Here is a 22,552-nt window from a genome sequence, read left to right on the forward strand (position 1 = left end):
TTGGCACAAAACTGTCACTGCGCCAAGCTGGATCTGTCGACACCTCCCCCTGCTGCGCCGCCACACCCATCTCAGCGCACCTCGGTCTGCCAAACTACCAAACTGAGCGCGCCTCGGGTTGCACTGCTCGAAACTAGCTCTGCGCAGGGTTCGCCACCCTGTGCCACGATGGGAAACTAGAGCCCCTTATGTTCTTACTTTCTGCACTTACTTCAGCAAGTTGCTGCTTGAGAATTTCATTCTGAGCTTTGAGGTCTTGAACTTCTTTGCCAAAGGCATCTTGCCTCGTTTTAAGCTCTTGCATCTCCAGTAAGGCCTGCTTCAACATTGTTACACATTCCTCTTCTCTGTCTTGGAGGACATTCAGCAGATCTGAGGCCTTTACTAACTCAGTCCTCAGTCTGTCTTTTGTCCACGTATGAACGATATCAGCACTTGTCAATCTTTCTTCTCTTGTTGACATCTTGTCCAAAATTATCCAACTTGGTAAATAATATCTCCACAAAACTATTATATAAACTCAGTTCAGCACTGGATGGCAAGCTGTAGAGTGAATATTTAATAGATTGGAGGTCTGGCTCAAGGAGCTCAAGGAGCAGCAGGCGGTATGGTGTCAGCCAACTTGTCCGATCTCAAGCTCCTACAAGCTCCTACTCATCTGCTGACAAAAGTCCACATCATTGAAAGTCACCAGCAAATGAGTGGGTTGCGGGCGCTCACAGTATGGGTCAAAGCCAAACACCGTTCATCTGCACACACTGCCCACAGCGCAATGACACAGAGCTGGTTAAATATAGGCAATGTTTCCCTTTCACAAAAGTGGTCAGTTTACATATACATTAAATTGGGGGGGAAAAGCTGTTCTATTGATGTGACACTTAGTGTATTATTTCTGGTTCTGGCCTTCCTTTTCATGCAATTGTACACTTTAAACCAATGTCTGTGGAGCATTTCAGATGACAATGCTGCATAACTGCATCACAAAAATTAGAAATTACTTGATTAGTCTAGATTTGAAGATTTAGACCTGAAAGCTGGCTTTGAATATCTGGTCAGATTGTTTACTATGTTTTTTACTCTGACTGATTCTTTGATCACATCCTCCCTGATTTAAATCACCATTTTGCCAATTTTAGACTGTATTATACAAATGTCTTGCAAGGCTGCTTGTGTAAAGACAGCACTTAACTCTTGGCTTCTTTTGTTAAATTATGAGGGATTTCTAGAGAGTGTGTTCAGATCGACATTAACACTGTGTTAAAAAAAAAGGCAGCCTCCTCATTTGTTTCAATAAAAACACAGCAGTGGCTATACTAACAGAGAGGGCTAAGGCAAAAGAAAACAAACAAAAAAATGTCTTCAGCAAAAAGTTGAATCTAATCTTTTGCCACAACACAATGCGAAGTTATTGGTAAGGCACTCTGTTGGCCAATCAGGTACGGGTAAGCATATATTCCTGGTTACCCTGTGGCATGAATGGGATAATGCTGCTGCTTTCATTGCAGTCCTTAAGACGGAGGATGAAATTATTGTCATTGTCTTAAATGTCCATAGTAATAAAATCCTTCCTCCAACTATTATAAATCTCTGGCAGTGTTATGTCATAGATAAGTGTTAAAACTCAAAGATTTCTTACTAAAACTAGCCTTCCTTGATCGTATTTCATCAGTTTAGCAGAATCTGATGCAACACGTTTTTCTCTCATGCCTTCATGGTGGACAGAGAATCCATAAAAGGTGAACATTCTTCATGAATTGAAGTAATCAGGGTCCACATTTAACAACAACAAAACTATACCAAAACATCAGTTAACAAACTCTCACACAGCTCCTGCAGTATGATCCAAGTCTCTTTAATCCAGTCATATGCTCAGTACATTACAGACACATGCATTTTTGCTAATATGTTACAATATAAAACACTTCTGCCTATGGTGGCGCGCCTTGAGCCTGGACCAGGCACACTACTCATCAGTGTGTGACTAGCCCAGGTTGTTTGTACTGACATGTTTTAAATCCTAACATTTTAGCAAGAGTGCATGTGTTTAGTAAGTACTGAGCACAAGACTGGACAAATGGAACTTGGATTATACTGTCGGAGCTGTGTAAGAGTTTGTAAACTGATGTTTTCATTATGTTTTTATGTTTTCCATTAAACAATTAATTAATAAATAGAAAAAAATAATTGTCAGATTAATTGATAATGAAAATAATTGGTAGTTGCAGCCATACCAACACAGGGCCACAGCTCCCTGACAAGAGTCAAGACATGCTCATTTGTGTCCATAATGTTTACTGGGACTAGATAATAGCTGGGTAAAGACAGAAAAGCTGTATAGAGAATTTTATAATGCAGCGACACAGTCCTGATGAAACATCTGATGGCTTAAAATCATCATGAACTCTGTGGTATGTCTGTCAGAAAGGGTTTCAGCCCATCTCAGGAAGTGGATCAATGGATACTTACCAAACGCTCTGACATTGGTGTCTTGTCTAAGGCTGGTAGGTGTTGCTCCAAGGCCAGCACAATGCAGTTTGCTATAATGGTGGCCAGGATCATGTATTCAAATGGAGTGGAAGTGTTAAGGAAATCTTGTGGAGAGCAAATTCACAGGCTGCTACACATGCAAACATAAACCATACCATTAAATCAATTATAATTTTCCAATGGAAAATGGAAAAACCATGCCCGGGAACATACTTCATGGACCTAAATTGTTGCTTGGTGTTTGTGCATCTTTCTAAAAAATGTAAACTGTAACATCCACACATTTTACAGCAGATACTTTTTTGGCTAATTCATGCATCAGTAAATGTCAGCTTTGGTGTCAGTTTTTCAGCATCAAAAGAAAAGAGTTTCTTTCTGTCATACCAGGAGAAATTCATGAAAGGAGGCCAACAGACTCTAACAGACAGGAGTGCACTGCAGTCATAAGATACAACATACTGTAGGTCCCATATTTATACAGCACACTAATTCTAAACAGCATTCGCATATGCAGTGTGTTCACATCAAGCCCCCAGCAAGTGGGCTAGGCTTTGAAACTAATTTTCCTAAAAGGCCAAACAGTGGTGCTGCAATTTACAAGGTCCGTCATGTGATTCCCTGTGGCCCAAAAATACTTTTTTTTCCCTCATGGACTGTAAAAAAGACTTCTGTAAATCAGTGGATAATTTCATTTGAGCATCAATACCCCTACAAAATGGTTTGTTACATTATCAAGATTTGATCCATTTGGTCTGATAAAAGTTGCTGTAAGTCTCTAGTGCGCCTGCTCTATGGGCCGCACAGTGCAGAACTAGCACTGATCATTGGGGTAATTTCATATGCGTTAGCTGAATCAATTGACTTTATGCGGCACTTAGCAACTCTCATAGAAATGAATGGGGCCCCGTGTTCAATAAAGTTCTCCAGGGATGACGTTTTTCTGTAGGTCGATGTGGAGTTAGCATCACCCTGGTTCCCTCATCAAAAAGCCAATAAGATTTTTTCATTGGATTTTAGAGTATTGCAGAAAATAAGCTCTGGCAAACACACATTTATGATACTAGCAAGTTTTGTTCAGCAAAATAATCTCCACTGACGATCATCACTTTCATAAATATTGAAGCCTAAATGCAATCCCCTGAAGTAAATAAACAAACTACAATACGGTCACAAAACCTAACATCACCACCATAACAAGACTGTAAAGCCATGTTGGCACGGCTCAGTGTGTTGATGTTCTTTGGTCTGATTTAGTCACCTGTTAGCAACTGCCATTTTTAAGACACATAGAAGCTTCAAAGTTCACGAGTGGGGGATTGACTGAACTAGAACAAAAACTGAAAGTCTCTTCAGCTTGTACTAACCACAGACCTTATTTCAGGCATATAACCAAAAACCATTAAAAAAACACCACTGACTTTGAGACGAGGGAAGCAGGAGTGCTGAAATGCCAACTCATTTCTGGGTTTCTGCACTCATTCCTGGGCTACTCCATGCTGTATGCAGTTCTTCTAATGCATCCATGGTTCACACTGGAGAAATGACGCAATAAGTATACTTAAAACAGTCAGTGTGCATGTTAACACTCTGGGTCTTATTTTTGTTTGTTTGTTTGTTTGTTTTGTTTTGTTTTTACATAAAATCCCAGCACCACATTCTGCCACAACGCATAAAGAAAATGGAGGAGCTGCTCACAGTAAGGAACACCTTAGAAAACATGAAATAACAACTGCATTTCAGATTGTTAAGACTGTTAACTGTTATTTGAAGTAGCAATCTAAAGTCGCAATTTGACCGATATCCAGTGGCACACATATTATACAGTTTAGTATAAAATGCTGAAGTATGTAAGTGAGTATGGTTAAGTATTTCTTTTATGCTAACTGTTAAAACAGTGTACAAAAAAAAGATTAGTGTATAATTATTAATGTATACAGTTTGTATGTATTATAGAATTGGGACACAACTCTTGAAGCAGATTTCAGTACTTCCATAAAGCTGAGGCACTCACATGTGACAGATTTTAAAAAGAGTGGTCAAAATAAGAGAAGCAGAGGTTAAGTGATCCTGACTTTCCATTCCTTGTGTGGATCAAATTCCAGAAAGACTGGGTCTTACATTTCCCAAGATGTAATCCAACAGGACCTTTCATTAGAACATCCACCCCCATCAGCCCCAATTCATTATTTAGACTTCCTGTTCAATGTTTTAACTCACAAGTGCTGGCTGGGACTAGACTGAGACTGCGCCTAATGATTTTTTATCAATTAATGTAACAATTATTTTTTGATTAGTCTAATGTCTATGTCACTATTGTGTTATGATATTATTATTATTATTATTATTATTATTATTATTAATAATAATAATAATAATGATAATGATGATGATAATATGTGTCAGATACCTGATCAGAAAGTATTGGACCTCAAATTCAAAAGCACTGGTGTAACACATACATTAATTTAATTACTGTATATCACAGCAGTCCGTTCACTGAACTGGTGAATCAGTATTCACCAGTACTTGCCTGAAAACTTAATATTGTTATGACATGGATATATTTCATCATTGCAGTAATATGCAGTTAAGATAATTACTGGCAAATGTATTTTTGCATCAGTGTGGGGCGAGGAAAATAACTGAAACGATTTACAACTGTAACCGAAATCACAGACCTTCACACAGCCTGGAACATTAGTTTAAGACATTTTGTTGCTCGTGTGTGCCCATTGAAGTAAACAGAAAATATTTAACGGCCAAATAACAACGTCAGATGATGCATGCGTATCATTAGCGGCAGCGCAGAAAGTTTAAGTGACTACTACTCACAGACACACGTTCCACGTGTTGATAATCCTGATATATAATGTTTGGGTAGGGACAAAAAGTAAACTGGACGGTGCTCTCTGCTACTGTCTTAACAAAGAGCTCATTGTAATCTATTACGTTGATTACATCGATGAATTGCCCCACCCCTAGCTGAGACAACCCTGATAATATCACCAGGGTTATTTTTCATATTCTGAAAAACTCCCTCCAGAGCTACAGAAGACGTTATAAAACTGTTTTCACTGGCTGACTAGTGCTCCTCATGTGAAGTTAAACTTGAAGTTAAATGCTCGGGGCCACAATACATCCTCCTGCAGCACTGCCATGATTGCTCTGCATCAGGATAAAGGGCTCAGTAATGCACTGCAGCAGCAAAGCATGATACATGTTTGCTCAGCGTCGGGGGTAATCAACCACTGACTTAAGTAATGGAGGCCATTACACAACTTAATGTGAATTAAATGTGACACCTATAGGCTAACACTCATTAGCATGTGGTGTTTTACCATTGACTTTTCCTCAGAAAGTATCCAAATCTGCACCAGTGAGATATTATTTCATTATTTGCTAATCTGAAACCTGAATCCTTGTTGCATTTGATTGGTATGGCTGGTTTGTTTTGTGTCACACCCATGCAGTTTGCCACTACTTTGATGCTGAGGCCAGCCGAAGCTCGAAGTTAGCTCGAAGTTCAACACACTGGACAGCACCATCTGCAGACTGCAACCTTCACAATTAACTGTCAGAGAGAAAATGGCCTTCCAGGTAAACCTGCACAACGGTGTTATCAGGAAGTCTGAAAATTAATAAATAAACCTTGACATGCTCTATATTCTAACCTAATCCGTGGGCTAAGAATTAGAATTGAATGACAACTGTTCTGGCCAGAGGTTTCACTCCATCTGTCCACAATGAAGACGAATAACAGAAATCTTCCACAAATTCTTTATCAAATGACAATCTAATTAAATAATGCCTTGACCAGAAACCCCAATAATAGAACACTTGGCATAAAACTAATTAATGAACTTTAGTGAAACATAAGTTAAAACACCAAGCAACGTGCTATGCACTCAGTCTTCCCAAAAGGCCTGCCTAATTACTAAACAATTAAAGTTCTGTTTTTTGTTGTTTTTTTTTCTGATGGGAAATATGGAAAAATGAGGCCGAACTCCATCAGAAATGTGGCTCTTTGAGGTCCCCTTCTTGTCAACAGTCTTAGCTTCACAGACTGAAGAAAATCAGACGTTTTCTGAAAAAAGACCTGACAGCCTAATTCATTTGTGGCACAAGCAGCACACTTCTCCCTTTAACAGGAGAATCAACTGTAGAATTTTTATTTTTATTTTAGTGATATAAACGCTTCTTCACATAACGTATGTATGCCGAATTAAAGCGCCTTTCCTTATGCATAATTTAAGATGGTGTATCATTTCCAAGATACATTTATCTTCTTCCGGTAAGCAGGGGACCTAAAAAGACCATATTTTTCCGCGGAGTTCAGCACAATAATTCCGCGTTATATGGGAACGAACAACATATGTAGGCTAGCTACGATGGTTAGACTGAACTGTAAGGATATGGCCATTCGGTGATCTTTTTGGCATATTTTCGTATGATATTATCCTCACTGAAGATGAACAGAGAGCGGTTGACGGTGAGGCAGTTCTGTTTGACTGGAATGGGGTTGTAAATGGCCATGGTCCTGGCTCTCTGGGCCATCGTCTGCTTGTACATCCTTTGGACCCCCGCAGGCCCCGGCTGCCGGCTGGCTCCTCTGGTCGGGCCCACGGGACAGCTGCCACTATAGCGGCTAGACAGTTCGTCTTCAAAGCGAGCCATTCTGGAATAGCACGGATCTTCCTGGGAAAACCAAAACTGACACCTGAAAAGACATGAAGAAGAAGCATCACAACACACACTGCCCCGTCCCCCTGGTCCTTTAGGTGCGTGTAACGTCGAAGAATAGAAGAGTCAAACATTCACAACAAAACACAGAAAGGGGGGCTTCTTTTTCAGCAGCGTTAGTCTGTTATCTCCCCGTCTCTGCTGCTTCCCATGCTGTCACTCTTCCAGACATTAAATTGTTGCTCAAAGTTTAGATGATCAGATTCCATGATGCATCATTTTTCATGGGTGTTTCTCCTCCGGCTGACTGCCCCGGTCCTCAGAAGGAGGTAAAATATAGCCTACTGGTGTCAACGCTTTAATTCCATGCCATATGATGCTCCTTCTACCAATACCCCTTTAAAAAAATCTCAGTTTAGCACAAGACTACAGCAGAGAAAATACCTCAGCGTCGGGATAATTTTCCTTCAGAGAGCGTCCACAAACATCCCTTCTGTTCCCTAAAGATTTGTTTCCATTTCGACTTAACGCTGATTTTTTTTTCCTTTGAACCACCTTGCCCCACGGTACCGGGAGGGAAAAAACGTCGCTGTCAGTTTTTCTTTTTCTGTTCCATCGAGGAGAAATGACGACTGTGCAGGTTGTTATTACAAAGTCGCTGTTAATGTGAATAGATGCACTACTTTCTCCACTGCTCCTCATCCACAGAGCCCACGTGACCGACAAGACGCCAGTCAGAGGCTCCACCTGGACCGGTCCTGTTTCCATAGCAACAGGGAGGAGAGAGAGAGAGAGAGAGAGAGAGAGAGAGAGAGAGAGAGAGAGAGACCGGGGTAAAGTTGCACGAAATAATAGATTTCCGCGATAGCTCTCAATATAAGAGCATATTCATAAACAGACCGAATGATTTTTTAACAGTAGCCTAATAAATGTGAAATAAATAAAACATTAAAAAATAATGTAATTGCATTATAACGTAGTGTATATCGGGTGGGTGTCTAGCATAAATCGCAGGCAGGAGTACACAACTTCCGGTCAAACTTTTTAAAGTAAAACATCTGTTGCAAGGATTCCTGAGGTGACATTAGGTAAAATTTATAATAAATAAATGTAACTGTAATCAGTTACTAAGAAAAACTATGTAATTAAATTACAGTTAGGCCTACTTCACAAAATATTATTCATTTCTATCTGTCTGTCTGTCTGTCCATCTATGACATCTGTGAAAACATGCTTTACATAGGCTACATCTTCCCCCTGTCAGCACAGAGGATCTATGTAATCAGCCAAGATTAGTGTCACTGATTCAGATCTGACCAAATGTCTCCCCTTCTGTTCCTGAGATATGATGTTGAGTAATGGAAAAGTGTTTTATGCAGACTATTATGATGTCACAGTGAAGTTGTCCTTTGACCTTTTGGATATAAAACTTCATTATTTTATCCTAATAGACTACTGTGTGAATTTTTGTCATAATTAGTACAAGAATTCTTGAGTTACAGCCAAATACACATTTGATGAGGTCACACTGACCTTGACCTTTGACCTTCTACCACCAGATTCCAATCAGTTTATTGTTCAGTCCAAGTGGACGTTTGTGTCAAATTTTAAGAAATTCACTTTGTGTTCTTAAGATATTGCATTCATGAGAATGAGATGGATTCAAGGTCACAGGGACCTTGACCTTTGACCATCAAAATCTAATTGTTAAGGTTAACTGAATGCTGGTGCCTAATTTAGTAAAAATCCCTCAAGGCGTTCTTGAAATATCGCGTTCACAAAAGTGGGTAGGACGGACCACCCGAAAACATAATGCCTCCGGCCATGGCTATCGCCGGCGTGGAAGCATAAAAATTATGTAAAACATTTCAAATTATTAAATCCATTTTCAAGTGCAAATGACAAATGACACTTCAAAAATGTGTTTAATTGCTTATTAGACAAGTAGTAAAAAGCATGTTCATTGAAGGGATCAGACTACCAAAACATTACTTCACTTTATTAATCCACAAATACACTTTGCAGTATGAAAGCTACAGTTGGGAACTTTTATATAAAAAAACCCCCCTGATATTTGCTGAAACTCTAACTATATTCACACAGCACTAAATGAGACAGATAATCTCTGAAAAAAAAGTTCCTCTGCCCCCTCTAATGGCATTTGCAAAAACCTATTACACAAGAACAAAAACAACCAATCAGAGCCAAGGAGTCTCTAATGCAGCTGTCCATCATATCAGTCACAGCTCATGAACTGAGGTCAAACTGTCAAACTAGGCAGGGCCGATCAAATATGAATCAAGACTCTGTGATTGCATTGCCTATTTATCACCTCAGTGTACTGTTTAGCTGTAAAATGAGAAAGTTTGTGACCTGGCCGCCATGTTGAAAACAATTAGCAAAAACCAAGCACCACCCACTGGCCAGAGCAAACTCTCATTTTACAGCATAAAATTACACTAAAATGTTTCAGAAAATATCTGAGAAAGGAAATAGACAATGCAGTAACAGAATATTGATTCATATTTGATCAGCGCTGCCTATATTGACAGTTTGACCACAGTTCACGAGCAATGATTGACATGATTGACAGCGGCACTGGGGAGACTCCTTGGCTCTGATTGGCTGCATTCCAACAGCCACAGTAGATTCTAGCAAATGCCATCCGATCCATTTTTTTTTCTTTTTTTTCCCCACAGACTATGTGTCACATGTAATAGTGATTGGTGGGGATGAACGATATATGTCAGGCCGATAGATTATCAGCTGATAATGGGAAATTTATATTATTATTAATTATTCAGATAATACCATTATAGCTGATAAACAGTTTATGTTACAAAGCCAAATTGGTTTCATTGACTCCACTGGCACAGCACCTACATCGCCAACAAACACAAAAAAGAAGAAGAAGCTGAAGAGCAAGTGCAGCATGCTAACTAGGGAGCCCAACACCAGTGTGGACGTTTTTCATAGTTTTAGAGAAAGACAACATGATTGTGCCAGGGGTCTGATCCCTTTTTGTAGCTGCTATGACACTAGTTAGCTGCAGAGCTGAAGGACCATTTCCTGAGCTGCTGTCTTCCCGGCACACGTTCAGTTGAACATCTGCTGTGTTAGCTTGAGCAAAAACAACAGCAGCAGCAGCAGCTAACATCCAACACCGAGCTGTTCATCAAGATGCTATGTGCAGCTCTACAATAAAATTAGTGTTTACCCATTTTATATACTCAAAAAAAAGTGTTGACATTGTTGCAGGCCACCACAAATAAATCAATGTATAGGATACACAAAGCCTTTGTTTTGAGGGATGCACTTCAGTTACTTGTGTATAATACACTGACATGTCTGATGTGACAGAATATGTCAGAGCATTTCATTTGAATTTTTGGCAAAACCCTCTACAAAAGCCAAATTATGTTTGTCAAGCTTCTGATGTACTTTACTAAACAAACTAAATTAACATTGGAAGTGCCAATACTGTTTGTTTTTGTTGTGTAAACAGTAGTGATGTCAGATTTGTTTAGGTCAGAGCCATGGAATATTAAATCGTCCACTTTGCTACCTACATCTTAGCCTCTCTTACCCTAAGGTGTGCATAAACTACAGGTTATGAACTTCTTTTTAAAATATAAAAATGTGACATTATCGTTTATCTTATCAGTAGCGGCCATGAGGAGCAGATAATTATCAGTATCATCTGAAAATAAATCCATATCTTGCATTCCTACTGTGTGGATGTAGTGAGTTTCAGCAAATATGACAAAATGTTATTTTCATAAAAGTTAGCAAATGCAGCCTTTAAGGAAGAGTCCATGGATGTTAAAACATCTGTTAAAATGATTTAACCTGCTTACTGGCTGGTTAAACCCACCTTCACATACAGTATTTTTTGCTGGCAGCAAGCCGCAGTGTTCCTCATATGAAGGCGTAACCTTATTAGGTGTAAAAATAGGTTAGATCCTGTGCTCTGAGGTGACCGATTTTCAGATGTTTATCTTTCATCTGTGGCTTTCAAACTGTGAAACAACTGAATAGCAGAAAATCCCATTGGTGTTTATGTGATCATAGCATCACTCTTATGTAGAATCTGGTTCAGAGAGACAGTGTTTCTGACATGAACAGAATATCATCAGGGATCAGTGGTCATCAGTGAGTTTCTATCTGCTACCAGCTGAGTGGCGACACTTGAGAGACCCGCACTGGCAGCTGAAGTATTTGCTCTTTACCCTCCAGTAATGATCGCCGTAGTCAAACCTGTGAGGAAGAGACACTGGTTCATCATATCATCTCTATTCTGTTTACTGAAGTTGTCTACTGGAGAGGAAATGAAAGATAGTGGTCGGAACTAAGCTCACCCTATCTGGTCTCCAGCTTTGATGGGCCTGCTGGAGAAGAAAGCTATCCTGGGGAAGCGTAGATCCTGGTGCATGGTGAACACCCTCACAGCCAGCAGGTTGGGCTCACACAGATGGTTGATGAAGCGCCCGATGTTGCCAAAGAGTCTCGCGTCAATACAGTGTATATCTCCCACCTGAACAAGATGATGAGCAAAAAGTGTCACAGTCACATGTTGTCTTTGGGATTATCTGGTGACACCCCACCATCTAGTGGACTGGAAACTCTTAAAAAATAACTAGACAATACAACTGGGGTGTTATTTGGATTGTAAAATGGCTAATATTTCTACCAGTTGATAGCATACTCACCAAGTCAATTGCTGAGACTTTGAAATACAGTGACATCACAAGTTCAACGGTGCAACAAACATACAAAAATAAACAGTCCAAAAATATGTGTATGTCTCCGCCCACCAGTCAAGTTTCTCTTACAGTTTACATCCATGTCTGTGAAAACATGAATGCTTCACACACAGAAGATCTATACAATCAGCAGTCTCAAGGTGGGTACCCAAGATGAGTGTCACCAATTCAGTATCTGACCAAATGTCTCTCCCCCTCGAGATATGATGATGACTAATGGCCATAAAAGTGTTTTATGCAAAATATTTTGACTTCACAGTGAAGTTGACATTTGACCTTTTGGATATAAAATGTCATCACATCATTATATCCTTTTAGACATTTGTGTGAAAATTTGTCATAACTAGCATAAGAATTCTTAAGTTACGGCCAAAAACATCTTTTATGAGTTCACACTGACCTTGACCTTTGACCACAAAATTCAAATCATTGTATTCTTCAGCGTAAGTGGGCGTTTGTGTCAAATTTTAAGTAATTCCCTTAAGGTGTTCTGTCAGGTGTTCAAGAGAATGGGGCAGACGGATGAACGGATGGAAGGACAGACTAAATATTAAGATATTTTTAAAGCCGTGCATTTTTTCAATGATTCATCTTTTCACTCAGATTGTTAACCTGATATTGTCATTTGTAATTTAAAATGGTATTGCATTTAAAATAAATGTAAAATAGAAGAGTCTTGGCTAGTGGTCTCACGCTTTCGGACACCACCGTACATTGTAATAATTTCTACTGAGAGTATCCGAAAACAGCAACTTCACACTAGTTCTCAGAATTGTCCCTCTCCTTGCTAAAAGTCATAGTATTAATTGAGCATTCTAACTGCAGCAAGCTGGACGCTCTAAAATCAGCTAATTTTCTTCTCTGACCTCACACAATGGTGCAATTATGTCTCAGAGCCAACATGTACCATCGCCTAGAGCAGCCTTAAATATTCATGTAAACTAGTTCAATCACCTTATTGTCGAGGGTAAAGAGGAAAGAGTCGTTCTCCCTTTTATCGGCCTCTGCATCAGTGATGATCTCTCCAACATATCTGTGGAAGGAAGCAATGGTGTGGGGGGGGGGCTCAGAGCACAGCTTCTGTTCAATATTTCATGCTGTAACACAGTGAATTCAGTCGTTTCTCTTATGAGAGCCTGTCCTCACTCGCAAATGAATGTCCCTTGAGGGATATCCTGCATGGCCCTCACTCCCCAGCCCATCTTCTGTGTCCTGAAGAGCTGCAGCCGAGCTCTGAAACAAACAACAACAAGGCAATTAGCTCATCCAGCAGCCAAAGGATCTGAAGCTCACTTCAGAGGAACATTAAGACAAAAAACCACATTGATTTGATTCAAGAAAACACAGTTCCAAGAGAGAAAAACAACTTAGAGAGCTTATCATTTTCCTGAAAGAGGAAAATGAGTTCCTTTTTCTCTCGCCTGGTATAAAACCACTGCCTTCCAGTCATGATGTTAGTACGAACTCCCTCACTTCACATGGTAAGCAAGAAACCAAACAATACTCCTATGCTGGATTACTGGTTGAGGACTACCAAACCCAAGGTTTTCTGTGTCTGTTAATTTGAGGCAGTTTGATTAAACACCACTTTTGCAGGAATATGTAACCATGTGAACAATAAATCAAGTGAAATAAAGTCTCAAGTCCTTACAGGCACAAGATTAGGTAATAAAGCAGGACTCCACCTTAAGTGATATAGTACCTTAAAGGAGTGTATTACTAAACCCATTTAAAATATGGTTTCTCGAACATGTCAGCCAAAACATTAAAACCACTGAGAGGTGAAGTGAGTAACATTGATCATCTTTTTACAATGTTATGTTCCTATAGGAAACCTTTGGTCTTGACACTCATGTGGCTGCAACCTGATACGCTCCACCCACCCAAACACTGTTGCAGAATAAGTATATCACCTAATGGCAACAGCACTCCCTAATGGCAGTGGCCCGCCAACAGGACAATACACCATTTCACACCACAAAAACTGCTATGGAATGACCCGAGGGAGGTGACAAAGAGCTCAAGTATCGTGACAATATTGTATCGTGGTAGTACTGTATCATAACTTAAGTATCATGCTAAGACTGTATCATGACTTAAGTATCATGACAATATTGTATTGAGGTACTACTGTATCATGACTTCAGTGTCGTGAAAATATTGTATCATGAGGCTTTTGGCGATTCCCATCCCTATTATTTAGCATCTTGATTTGATCCTGATATGAGACATTTGAAGTGGGGATTTTAGGCATTAACCTGATGGTCAGGAAGTCAGCAACAGAGAGCCTCAAAGCATCATTTTTAGTCCGTCTCTGTTCAGCTTCCAGTACTTAAGCAGCTCCTACTGTATGTAACTTCCATGGTTAGATTTGTTTCACTCCTACATTCCTGCCCATATTTCATCCAACAGACAGCAGCCTCACCATTTTCCGATCCACTGTCCTGCAGCCACATTAGAGCTGGATTTGCTGATGTAGGTCACTGCTGGTGCAAACTGTGCACATCTGCACTGCTTAATATAAAAATCCTTCCCCCAGCAAACCAGGGCGGCTTTTATTTTGTGGGCTTTTATTGCAGAAAATGCAGTAGTATTATTACTAAGAAACAGCCACAGTTAGCTGTTGAATGAAGAGCTACAGGCCACAAAGCGGAATAGGTCACCTCAGTCCTAGTCTCGCCACCAGACAATCAGAGATCTCTGCCTTCTGATAGTCTGGGGACACTCATTTCTAAAGTGTGTTTAACACACCGGAGAAAACGGCCGGCAACAAAGCAACGCCTCTTGCATTTTTGAAATGGACACGCCCTCCCCCTTTTCTCATCCGCAAGGAAAGAAACACACAGAGAGCTTGAAAATGGATGCCGAGAGATTTAATTCTGTTTTATCAAACGTATGCTCAGTCCACAAGATTGTGGAAATGAAGGACTTACAGCGACTTTGTTTAAAACTTTTAACGCAGTCGGACTATGTTTACGAGCACAAGAGTTCAGCGAGCCACCGAAGGACCGCCCTGCGGATTTACTATTGGTTCTGCAACGTAGGGAGTTTTTTTAAACTCTGAAATTGTATCTGCCCATCTAAACACAAAATCAGGAAGAAAGACATCAGTCTTTAGTTAAGCAAAGCGTCTAAAGACTGACTTGTGAGTCTACCTCAGTCCATTCTGGACCACTCGGTTCCTGCAGGTCCTCCAGCAGGAGCAGGCGTGGTGACACTCAAACAGCACTGGGGGCTCTTTCTGACAGAAGTCAAGTGGTAGTCGACCCTCCTACATAGAGACAAGTTACAAACTGCTGTCAAGAAAAAAAACACACATTTTCTTTTTATACAAGTTATGTTGCTTTCAGACAGCCACGTTTAATTTTATATTAATAGGTTGCATTATATTTTGGGGGCAAAAAATTGGAAATGAAACAGGTAAAACTGTCCCTCTACTTTGTAGAGAAGCTAATGGATAATGTCAAACTGTACATAGTGCAAACAAACTTCCATTCACTGTAACATATTATCAATGAGTAAACATGCATGTGACATAGCGTAAAACATAATATGGTAAAATGGACAACCAACAAGTAACTGTAATGCTGTTAAAAGGAACCCCGACTAGTTAGACATGTAGGCCTTATATCATCAATATTAGTGTCCGTTATATTAATTTGATATAAATAACATTGTATAAGTCTTTGTTCTAAAAAAAAAAAGAATATATAATTTCACTCGTAGGTCGCCATTGTTGTTTACGTCGCAATGCAGTGTGGGTAGTGACGTCAAATGGTTGCAACCGCTGTTTCTGACAACTGGTAACTGCGCGAAAAATGTCAGCTATTCAGCCGTTTCAATCTGAACCCGAGCGACAAGCTAGCGAGGAGGACAACACAGAAAATATAAAGGAAGAACACGAAGACGTAGTAGACGAACAGAGACATGAGGTGCGAGTGGGACAAAACAGCTGGTGTCAGTGCGGAAACTGCATCTCCATGACAACCGAGCGAGAGAGCGTGTGTTGTCAGGAGCTTCAATTTTTGTCAGCAGCTGTTCAAGGTACCATAAAACGTCATCCAATATCAATGATCTCAGAGATTAGCATCCACCACTGTCATATGCTTTATATGTTGTGATACACAGTAAAACACACTGACAAGATGCTTACGAGTTTGATCATTGTTGAAGATATCCCGTGCATCACAGCACACGACACGCTGCGACACGCTGCATCCGACGTGTCTTTAATATTATCCGTCTGAGTATCTGCATCGGACTTACTTGGAGAACACTGTACACTTACACTTACGGATTGAACGGGTTGAACGGGTGGACTGTCAGCTTCCTCCATAACCAGTGGTGTGTGTCTGATGGTTCACCTTCAGAAGCTACAGCAGCAGGAGCGGGTTCTTTGCGGCACAAGAGAGCATCCAGCGCCTCCTGTTTTTGGCATTTTGTTGCGCGCATTTCACTCCCCTCCCGAGGGCGTTTAGACTCCTTATGTGAGAAAATTGTCGGCACGGCATTTTGTTTAAGTCGACGTTTATACCCAGCAGCACCCGTTAGCTCCTTTAGCAGCTCTAGTCGACTAAAGGCCTCAAAATCATCTGGGGAGAAGTGGCGAGAACAGAGCCGCGGGTCTTTAGGAAGTTCTGTTCGTCCACAAGCACTTTCCCACTGCTTTCTCCTCTTCTTATCACTAGGAAACATGTGTAAACTTAAATCAGTTCCCTTGTTGTCTTTCGACTGGAAATTACATCTGAATGCAGCGCAATGTGGCATTTTCTCTGGTGATAGCGTCAGATAGCAGCAGCCGTCAGGTAAACAACTCACAGAGCAACCATTCTACATCATCACCCTGGCATGCATTGCGCGAGTAAAATAATGGCGGCCTCCTGTGGTAAAAATACGTTGTAAACATTGAGAATTTTAAAGCAATGACAACATTTCATATCTTTCTAACAACATATTTTAGTACAATAGAAAAATTGTGGCTTATTGAGCCCTACATGTCTAACTAGTCAGGGTTCCTTTTAAATGTAAAGGACACTGAAATAACATTATGTAATGTGTTAACTAAATCGAAATTCAACTTCAATTTACAGTCTATTTTGTGTGTGTGTGTGTGTGTGTGTGTGTGTGTGTGTGTTAACTTACACTGTCGTACCAACATCGCAGACTGAGCTGACCACACATGCAGGTAGTAGATGAGCAGTCGTCTGTACAACTGCAGTGCTGAATGACACATTGAGAGAACTATTTTAAGTCAGGTATTATGACATTTTGCAGCTTTTATCTGACACTGCTGTATTATTTTTAAACAGCACACGTTTGGAGCAATTTACTTAGACTGTGGAGTGTTTTCCTCTTCTAATTTGGACAAGTGAAAAAAATAAAAGATTGAAATTAGATATTTGGAAAACAGCAGTTGCTTATGTTTGCAGGGTTTTATGAAGTCCTCCAGCTGACTTGACCTTAACCACTCAAGTTGCACTTACAGTTCACATCCATGTCTGTGGAAACACGGATGCTTCACACACATGCTCACATGCTTCCCCTAGCATCACAGAAGATTTATACGGTCAGCACAGTTTCAAGAGTAGTGTCACCAATTCAGTATCTGTCCATATGTCTCCCCTTCTGTTCCTGAGTTATGATGCTGAATAATGGCCAGAAAAGTGTTTTTGCAAAAGATAATGATGTCACAGTGAAGCAGACCTTTGACCTTTAGGATATAAAATGTCATCACTTCATCATTACATCCTGTTAGACATTTGTTTCAAATTTTGTCATAACTAGCGTATGGATTCTTGATTTACGGCCAAAAACATGTTTTGTGATGTCACAGTGACCTTGACCTTTGACCAACAAATTCTGATCAGTTCATTCATACATCCAAGTGGACGTTTGTGCCACATTTGAGGAAATTCCCTCAAGACCTTCTTGAGATATTGTGTTCATGAGAATGAGACAGGCACAAGGTCACAGTGACCCAGACCTTTGACCACCAAAGTCAAATTAGTTCATTGTTGAGGCCAAGTGGATGTTTATGCCAAAGTTGAAGACATTCCCTCAAGGAGTTCTTGATATATCGCGTTCACGAGAATGGGACAGACGGACAGTCAGTTGGACAGAAAGACAACTCAAAAACAAAACGCCCTCAGCCATGGCTATCGCTGTTATGTAGGCATAAAAAAGCAAATGGTAACCCCAATAGTTGAGACACTTGTGCAACATGGCACAAGTCTGAAGTGAATCTGTAACAGTAATATAAAGGCTGCAGCAGCACAGGGTTAAAGGGTAAGGGTGGAGATGTTCTGTGTTTTTCTCACTGTCGACAAATCCATGAAAAGACTAAAACCAACAGTGCCTTTGTTTTAGTGCTGCACGATTTGATAAAAATGTGCAATTGCGATTTTGGTGGACAATATCGCGATTTGTTATTGCAATTACAATATAATAAATAAATGGTATCATGAGTCTTCTTGCTTGATTCAGTGTTTCCCCTACCATTATATTAGGGGGGCACTGACCTGATCTGACATACAGTGGTGTGAAAAAGTGTTTGCCCCCTTCCTGATTTCTTACTTTTTTGCATGTTTTCCACACTTAAATGTTTCAGATCATCAAACAAATTTAAACATTAGTCAAAGATAACACAAGTAAACACAAAATGCAGTTTTTAAATGAAGGGTTTTATTAATGAGGAAGAAAAAAATCCAAAGCTACATGGCCCTGTGTGAAAAAGTGTTTGCCCCCTAAACCTAATAACTGGTTGGGCCACCCTTAGCAGCAACTACTGCAATCAAGCGCTTGCGAGTTATTGTTATGGACAGTGTGTAAATTACCATCAACAGACACAGCAGCAAGTCAAGTGGGCCAAGCCCGAGCAAAATTTTGCTCAATTTTTCATTTGTTATTATATAGTTTGTTATGGAGTCCGTGATTTCCCTGTGTCTCTTTGAGGTCTTGTGGTATGGCATGACACTTGCAAATGTTTACGTAATTGTGCTTGTTGGTGTTGTTTTGAGGCTCTGATGGCTTTCAGTTACCTCTTTGTCTTTAAAGTTACTTGGCTTGGCTTTCTTTCGCATGCATTCTTTGTACTTTTCTCTGTGCTGTCTCAAGTGTTGATATAGTTTGGTCGTGTTGCAACTTGTGGCAACTTTAACTTTTAAAGTTTTACACAGCACGTCTTTCTGTTCAAACTCGCCAAACCTAAATCCAGAGTATCGCCATATAATAGACATTAGGCTTTTTTTCGCCACCAACTCAGCCTGTTTTTGGTCATGCTCATGCTCTTCTTCAGCATCCATATTACTTACTGCTGCATGCCGGGTAGTCACCTGACCATACGTGCTGCACACACCAGGATAGCTTGTGGGCGTAATGCAAACACACTCCACACACTACAGGAGAAGTAGTCACTTTCACAGGCACACACGTTAACATTAATTTACATTAAAATGCAAATCGCTGCCTTTTATGCGGTTATGTAATCGTACAGCCTGACATCGCAATTGCAACTGCGATTAGATTAATTGTGTAGCACTACTTTGTTTGTCTCTTAATACTTTCCTTAATACTTTTAAATGTCAGTTTGCATCCTTTGCACAGTGACTTCCAGCTTCTTCCCTCTGGACTCAGGTTTTTAGTCCTAAGTTGTGTAACTAAACGATACAAAAACAGCTTTGTTCCAGCTGCAATCACACTGGTAAACAAGCTGTAGAATCTTTGCACAAAACTGGACAAGTCAGTCACTTTGGAGCATATATCGTTTCTTATTTATTTATTTATTTATTTATTGATTGATTGATTGATTTTTATCTCATTGTTTTATTCTTATTCTATTGAACTGTTTTTATTCTTTTAACCTATTATTCTTATTCTATTGAACTGTTTTTATTCTTTTAACCTATGTCTTGTAGGAAATTTTGCTCTTGGCATTTTTATTTTTTCCTTTTGCTTTTATTTCATGGATTGCAGCACTTTCTGTCGATTTTAAATTTCTTTCTTGTATTCTATGTTTTGTTTTGATTGTTCAAACTGTGATGGATGTTTTGACTCTTGATTGCGAGGGTATCAATAAAGTAACCTGAACCTGAACCTGAACCTTCCTACCATGTGTGTAGCACTTCAGCGCATTCAGTAGTTTCCTATAACAGCTAGTCACTGTAGTTTTTTGCAAACTACTCTGCACTATTCATTTGTGGGGGACTATTTTCAGTGGCAGATTAATCCACATTTGGTGTTCTGGTATTTGTGGCAGCAGGAGAGTGTATGTGGGATTGAGTCAAAATAAACTACTGTGTGTGTGTGTGTGTGTGTGTGTGTGTGTGTTCATGGTAATGAAGGAACATAACACCCAAGTGCAACAGTGTGGTTCACTGCTGTGTCTTTAATAGTTTTTGGACAACAGTGGAGCTCTATGGCACAGAAGAAGAAGATCTATCAGGCTCTGATACACAAGCAATACTTGTTAGTAAATACATTTATTGTTGGATTGGGTCTGCACATGGGATTAGTTTGCAACAAGAAAAATATAAAGTATCATCAGACTTATTCTTAAAATAAACACAGACGGATATTAAAGGTGCATCTTGTTCTGCCTTCTTTAGAGCACTGTGATAAATGAGTTTAGAGAGCTGCAATCTCACCTGTAAATGAGTGATGTCCTTGTCTATGTTCAGTGGGGAGGTGACACAGTTGTCAGGTATGTATCTAAAGTTTTCAGGGCTCGCCTCACTGTCCACACCATTCACACAAGTAATAGGAACTGCTTCATACCCCCGAGAGATGTCCCTAAGAGATGGAAAATTTGTTTTTAAAATGTGACTCAAATACTTTATTATAAAGGGAAAAATACATGCATATAGATCTATATCGGTATCTGTAAGACAATATCACAATAAAATAAAGAAAACATGACGTGGAAAACTAACAAGACTTCCAAGTACCAATTCTAGAATTAATGACAAGCAGATGGAGAAAATAATGCATAATGAACACCGCTACAGTCAAAAACAACAACTTTTCAGCAATTCAGAATCAGATAAATCTCCTGTGTGTGCAGTACACACCTTGAGGAAGGATGTGATTAGCCTAGCATAGCTTAAAGACTAAAAGTAGGGGCTTCCGGTCAGCGAGCAGATGGAGTAGACGTGTTGTGCGAGTGCTCCCGTGAATGCTTCAGCTGTCCAACTTTCACGCCAAAACGAATCCCCTTTTCCTTTCTTATTTTCTCTCTTTTTGTCTCGCTTGAACAAGCCCTGTTATCTCTGAAATTGCTGCGAAAGGCGGCAAGTCGGGCAAAAAAGAAGATGCTAATGCTGGCTTAACCCTGGTAACTATCACCACGCTGCTCGAGGAACATCACGAGGCGTTAGCCACCGAGTTCAAAACATCATTCAGCCAGCTCGAATCGAAACTTGACCAAACGCAGCTTGCAGTGGAGGACCATGGCCAGCGTGTCTCATCTCTTGAACTCGCTGCAGAAGACCTCAGCCAACGAGTTATGGACCTTGAGGATATTTGCTCGACTCTACGCAATGATAATGCTCAGCTTAAGGCTAAAGTTACCGACTTGGAGAGCCGAAGCAGGAGGCAGAACATACGTATCCTGGGTTTACTGGAGTCCATTGAAAGCGAATCTCCTACTGAGTTCTTCTCGAAGCTGCTGTGTGAGATATATGGGAATAACACACTGCCCTCACCACCAGATATCAATAGAGCTCTTCGCTCTCTAGCATCCAAGCCGGCCCCTGGACAGCGACCACTGCCAGTCATCCTCCGCCTACACTGGTACCAGACGAAGAATTTTCTCATCAGAGAGGCACGGCGGAGAGGGAAACTTGAATATCACGGCCAGCCGGTTCAGGTTGTGGAGGACTACAGCCCCGAAGTTCTCAGCCAGCGAGCACAATACAGCGGAGTAATGACAGAACTTTATAAACTGGGTCTGAAGCCTGCTCTCCTCTACCCCGCCTGGCTCCGTCTCACACTGTCCAGTGGAGCCAGAAAGTGGATCAGCTCCGTGGACGAGGAGCACAAGTACATCGAGGGCCTCCGCAGGTCTCCAAAACCGCCATAATGGGACTGTTTATCGACTCACTACCATTCACGGTCCTGCCATTCTGCAGATTCAGTGCCATGTTAGCTGGCGTGGTTTGTTTACATAGGTGAGCATGTTCAACCCACCGGTTCGTACGTGAGTATCTTCGCTCTGCTCCCCTGGTCAGACAACTATTCCTGATTATTATTCATGTTTGGAAACAAATCTCATGCTGTTTGGACACTTTGCATTGACAATGTGCTTAAAAGTCTTATTTTGATTCTGCCATCACGTGCGGCCTGGTCCTTTTGAGAGCATCATTAATATCCAGTTTAATCTGACTTGGCAAGTTCTAAAAATGCCAATGTAATACGTTTTTCCATTTTACCTGCAAAGCTGTAGCACATATGGTTGATTTGTTATGAATTTTCAAAGTTTTGAAATTTAGAGGCTTGCTGTAGCGCCACCATCAGGACTATTGTCTTGTGTTTCCAGTTGAGGACATCTGGCATGGGACTGGACCTTTATGAAAAGTTTGGGTAGATTTCTCATATGGAAATGTTGCATGAGCTGAGGCTTGAACTCA

General features: G+C 40.4%; 2 protein-coding genes across 7 annotated transcripts in view; both read right to left on the reverse strand.

Annotated features, from left to right (window-relative positions):
- The window catches only part of cacna1ba (calcium channel, voltage-dependent, N type, alpha 1B subunit, a), a 783,270-nt gene extending 775,277 nt beyond the window's left edge, over positions 1–7,993 (reverse strand). Inside the window, exons 1-3 of the mRNA XM_050050840.1 lie at positions 7,612–7,993; positions 6,902–7,204; positions 2,467–2,572 (exon numbers count right to left, since the gene is read on the reverse strand). Of these exons, the coding sequence (XP_049906797.1) occupies positions 2,467–2,572; positions 6,902–7,161 (366 nt within the window). The 5' untranslated portion in view covers positions 7,162–7,204; positions 7,612–7,993. The remainder of the gene's footprint in view (positions 1–2,466; positions 2,573–6,901; positions 7,205–7,611) is intronic.
- Positions 7,994–9,066: 1,073 nt separating this feature from the next.
- The window catches only part of ehmt1a (euchromatic histone-lysine N-methyltransferase 1a), a 134,114-nt gene continuing 120,628 nt past the window's right edge, over positions 9,067–22,552 (reverse strand). For all 6 annotated transcript variants that reach the window (XM_050050315.1, XM_050050318.1, XM_050050317.1 and 3 more), the window contains 7 exons: positions 20,573–20,717; positions 17,073–17,150; positions 15,086–15,201; positions 13,077–13,163; positions 12,885–12,963; positions 11,526–11,701; positions 9,067–11,424 (listed from right to left, as the gene is read on the reverse strand). In XM_050050315.1, coding sequence (XP_049906272.1) covers positions 11,328–11,424; positions 11,526–11,701; positions 12,885–12,963; positions 13,077–13,163; positions 15,086–15,201; positions 17,073–17,150; positions 20,573–20,717 — 778 coding nt within the window. In that variant the 3' untranslated portion in view covers positions 9,067–11,327. The remainder of the gene's footprint in view (positions 11,425–11,525; positions 11,702–12,884; positions 12,964–13,076; positions 13,164–15,085; positions 15,202–17,072; positions 17,151–20,572; positions 20,718–22,552) is intronic.

Source organism: Epinephelus moara, chromosome 8, assembly GCF_006386435.1.
Source record: "Epinephelus moara isolate mb chromosome 8, YSFRI_EMoa_1.0, whole genome shotgun sequence".
Lineage (NCBI taxonomy): Eukaryota > Metazoa > Chordata > Actinopteri > Perciformes > Serranidae > Epinephelus > Epinephelus moara.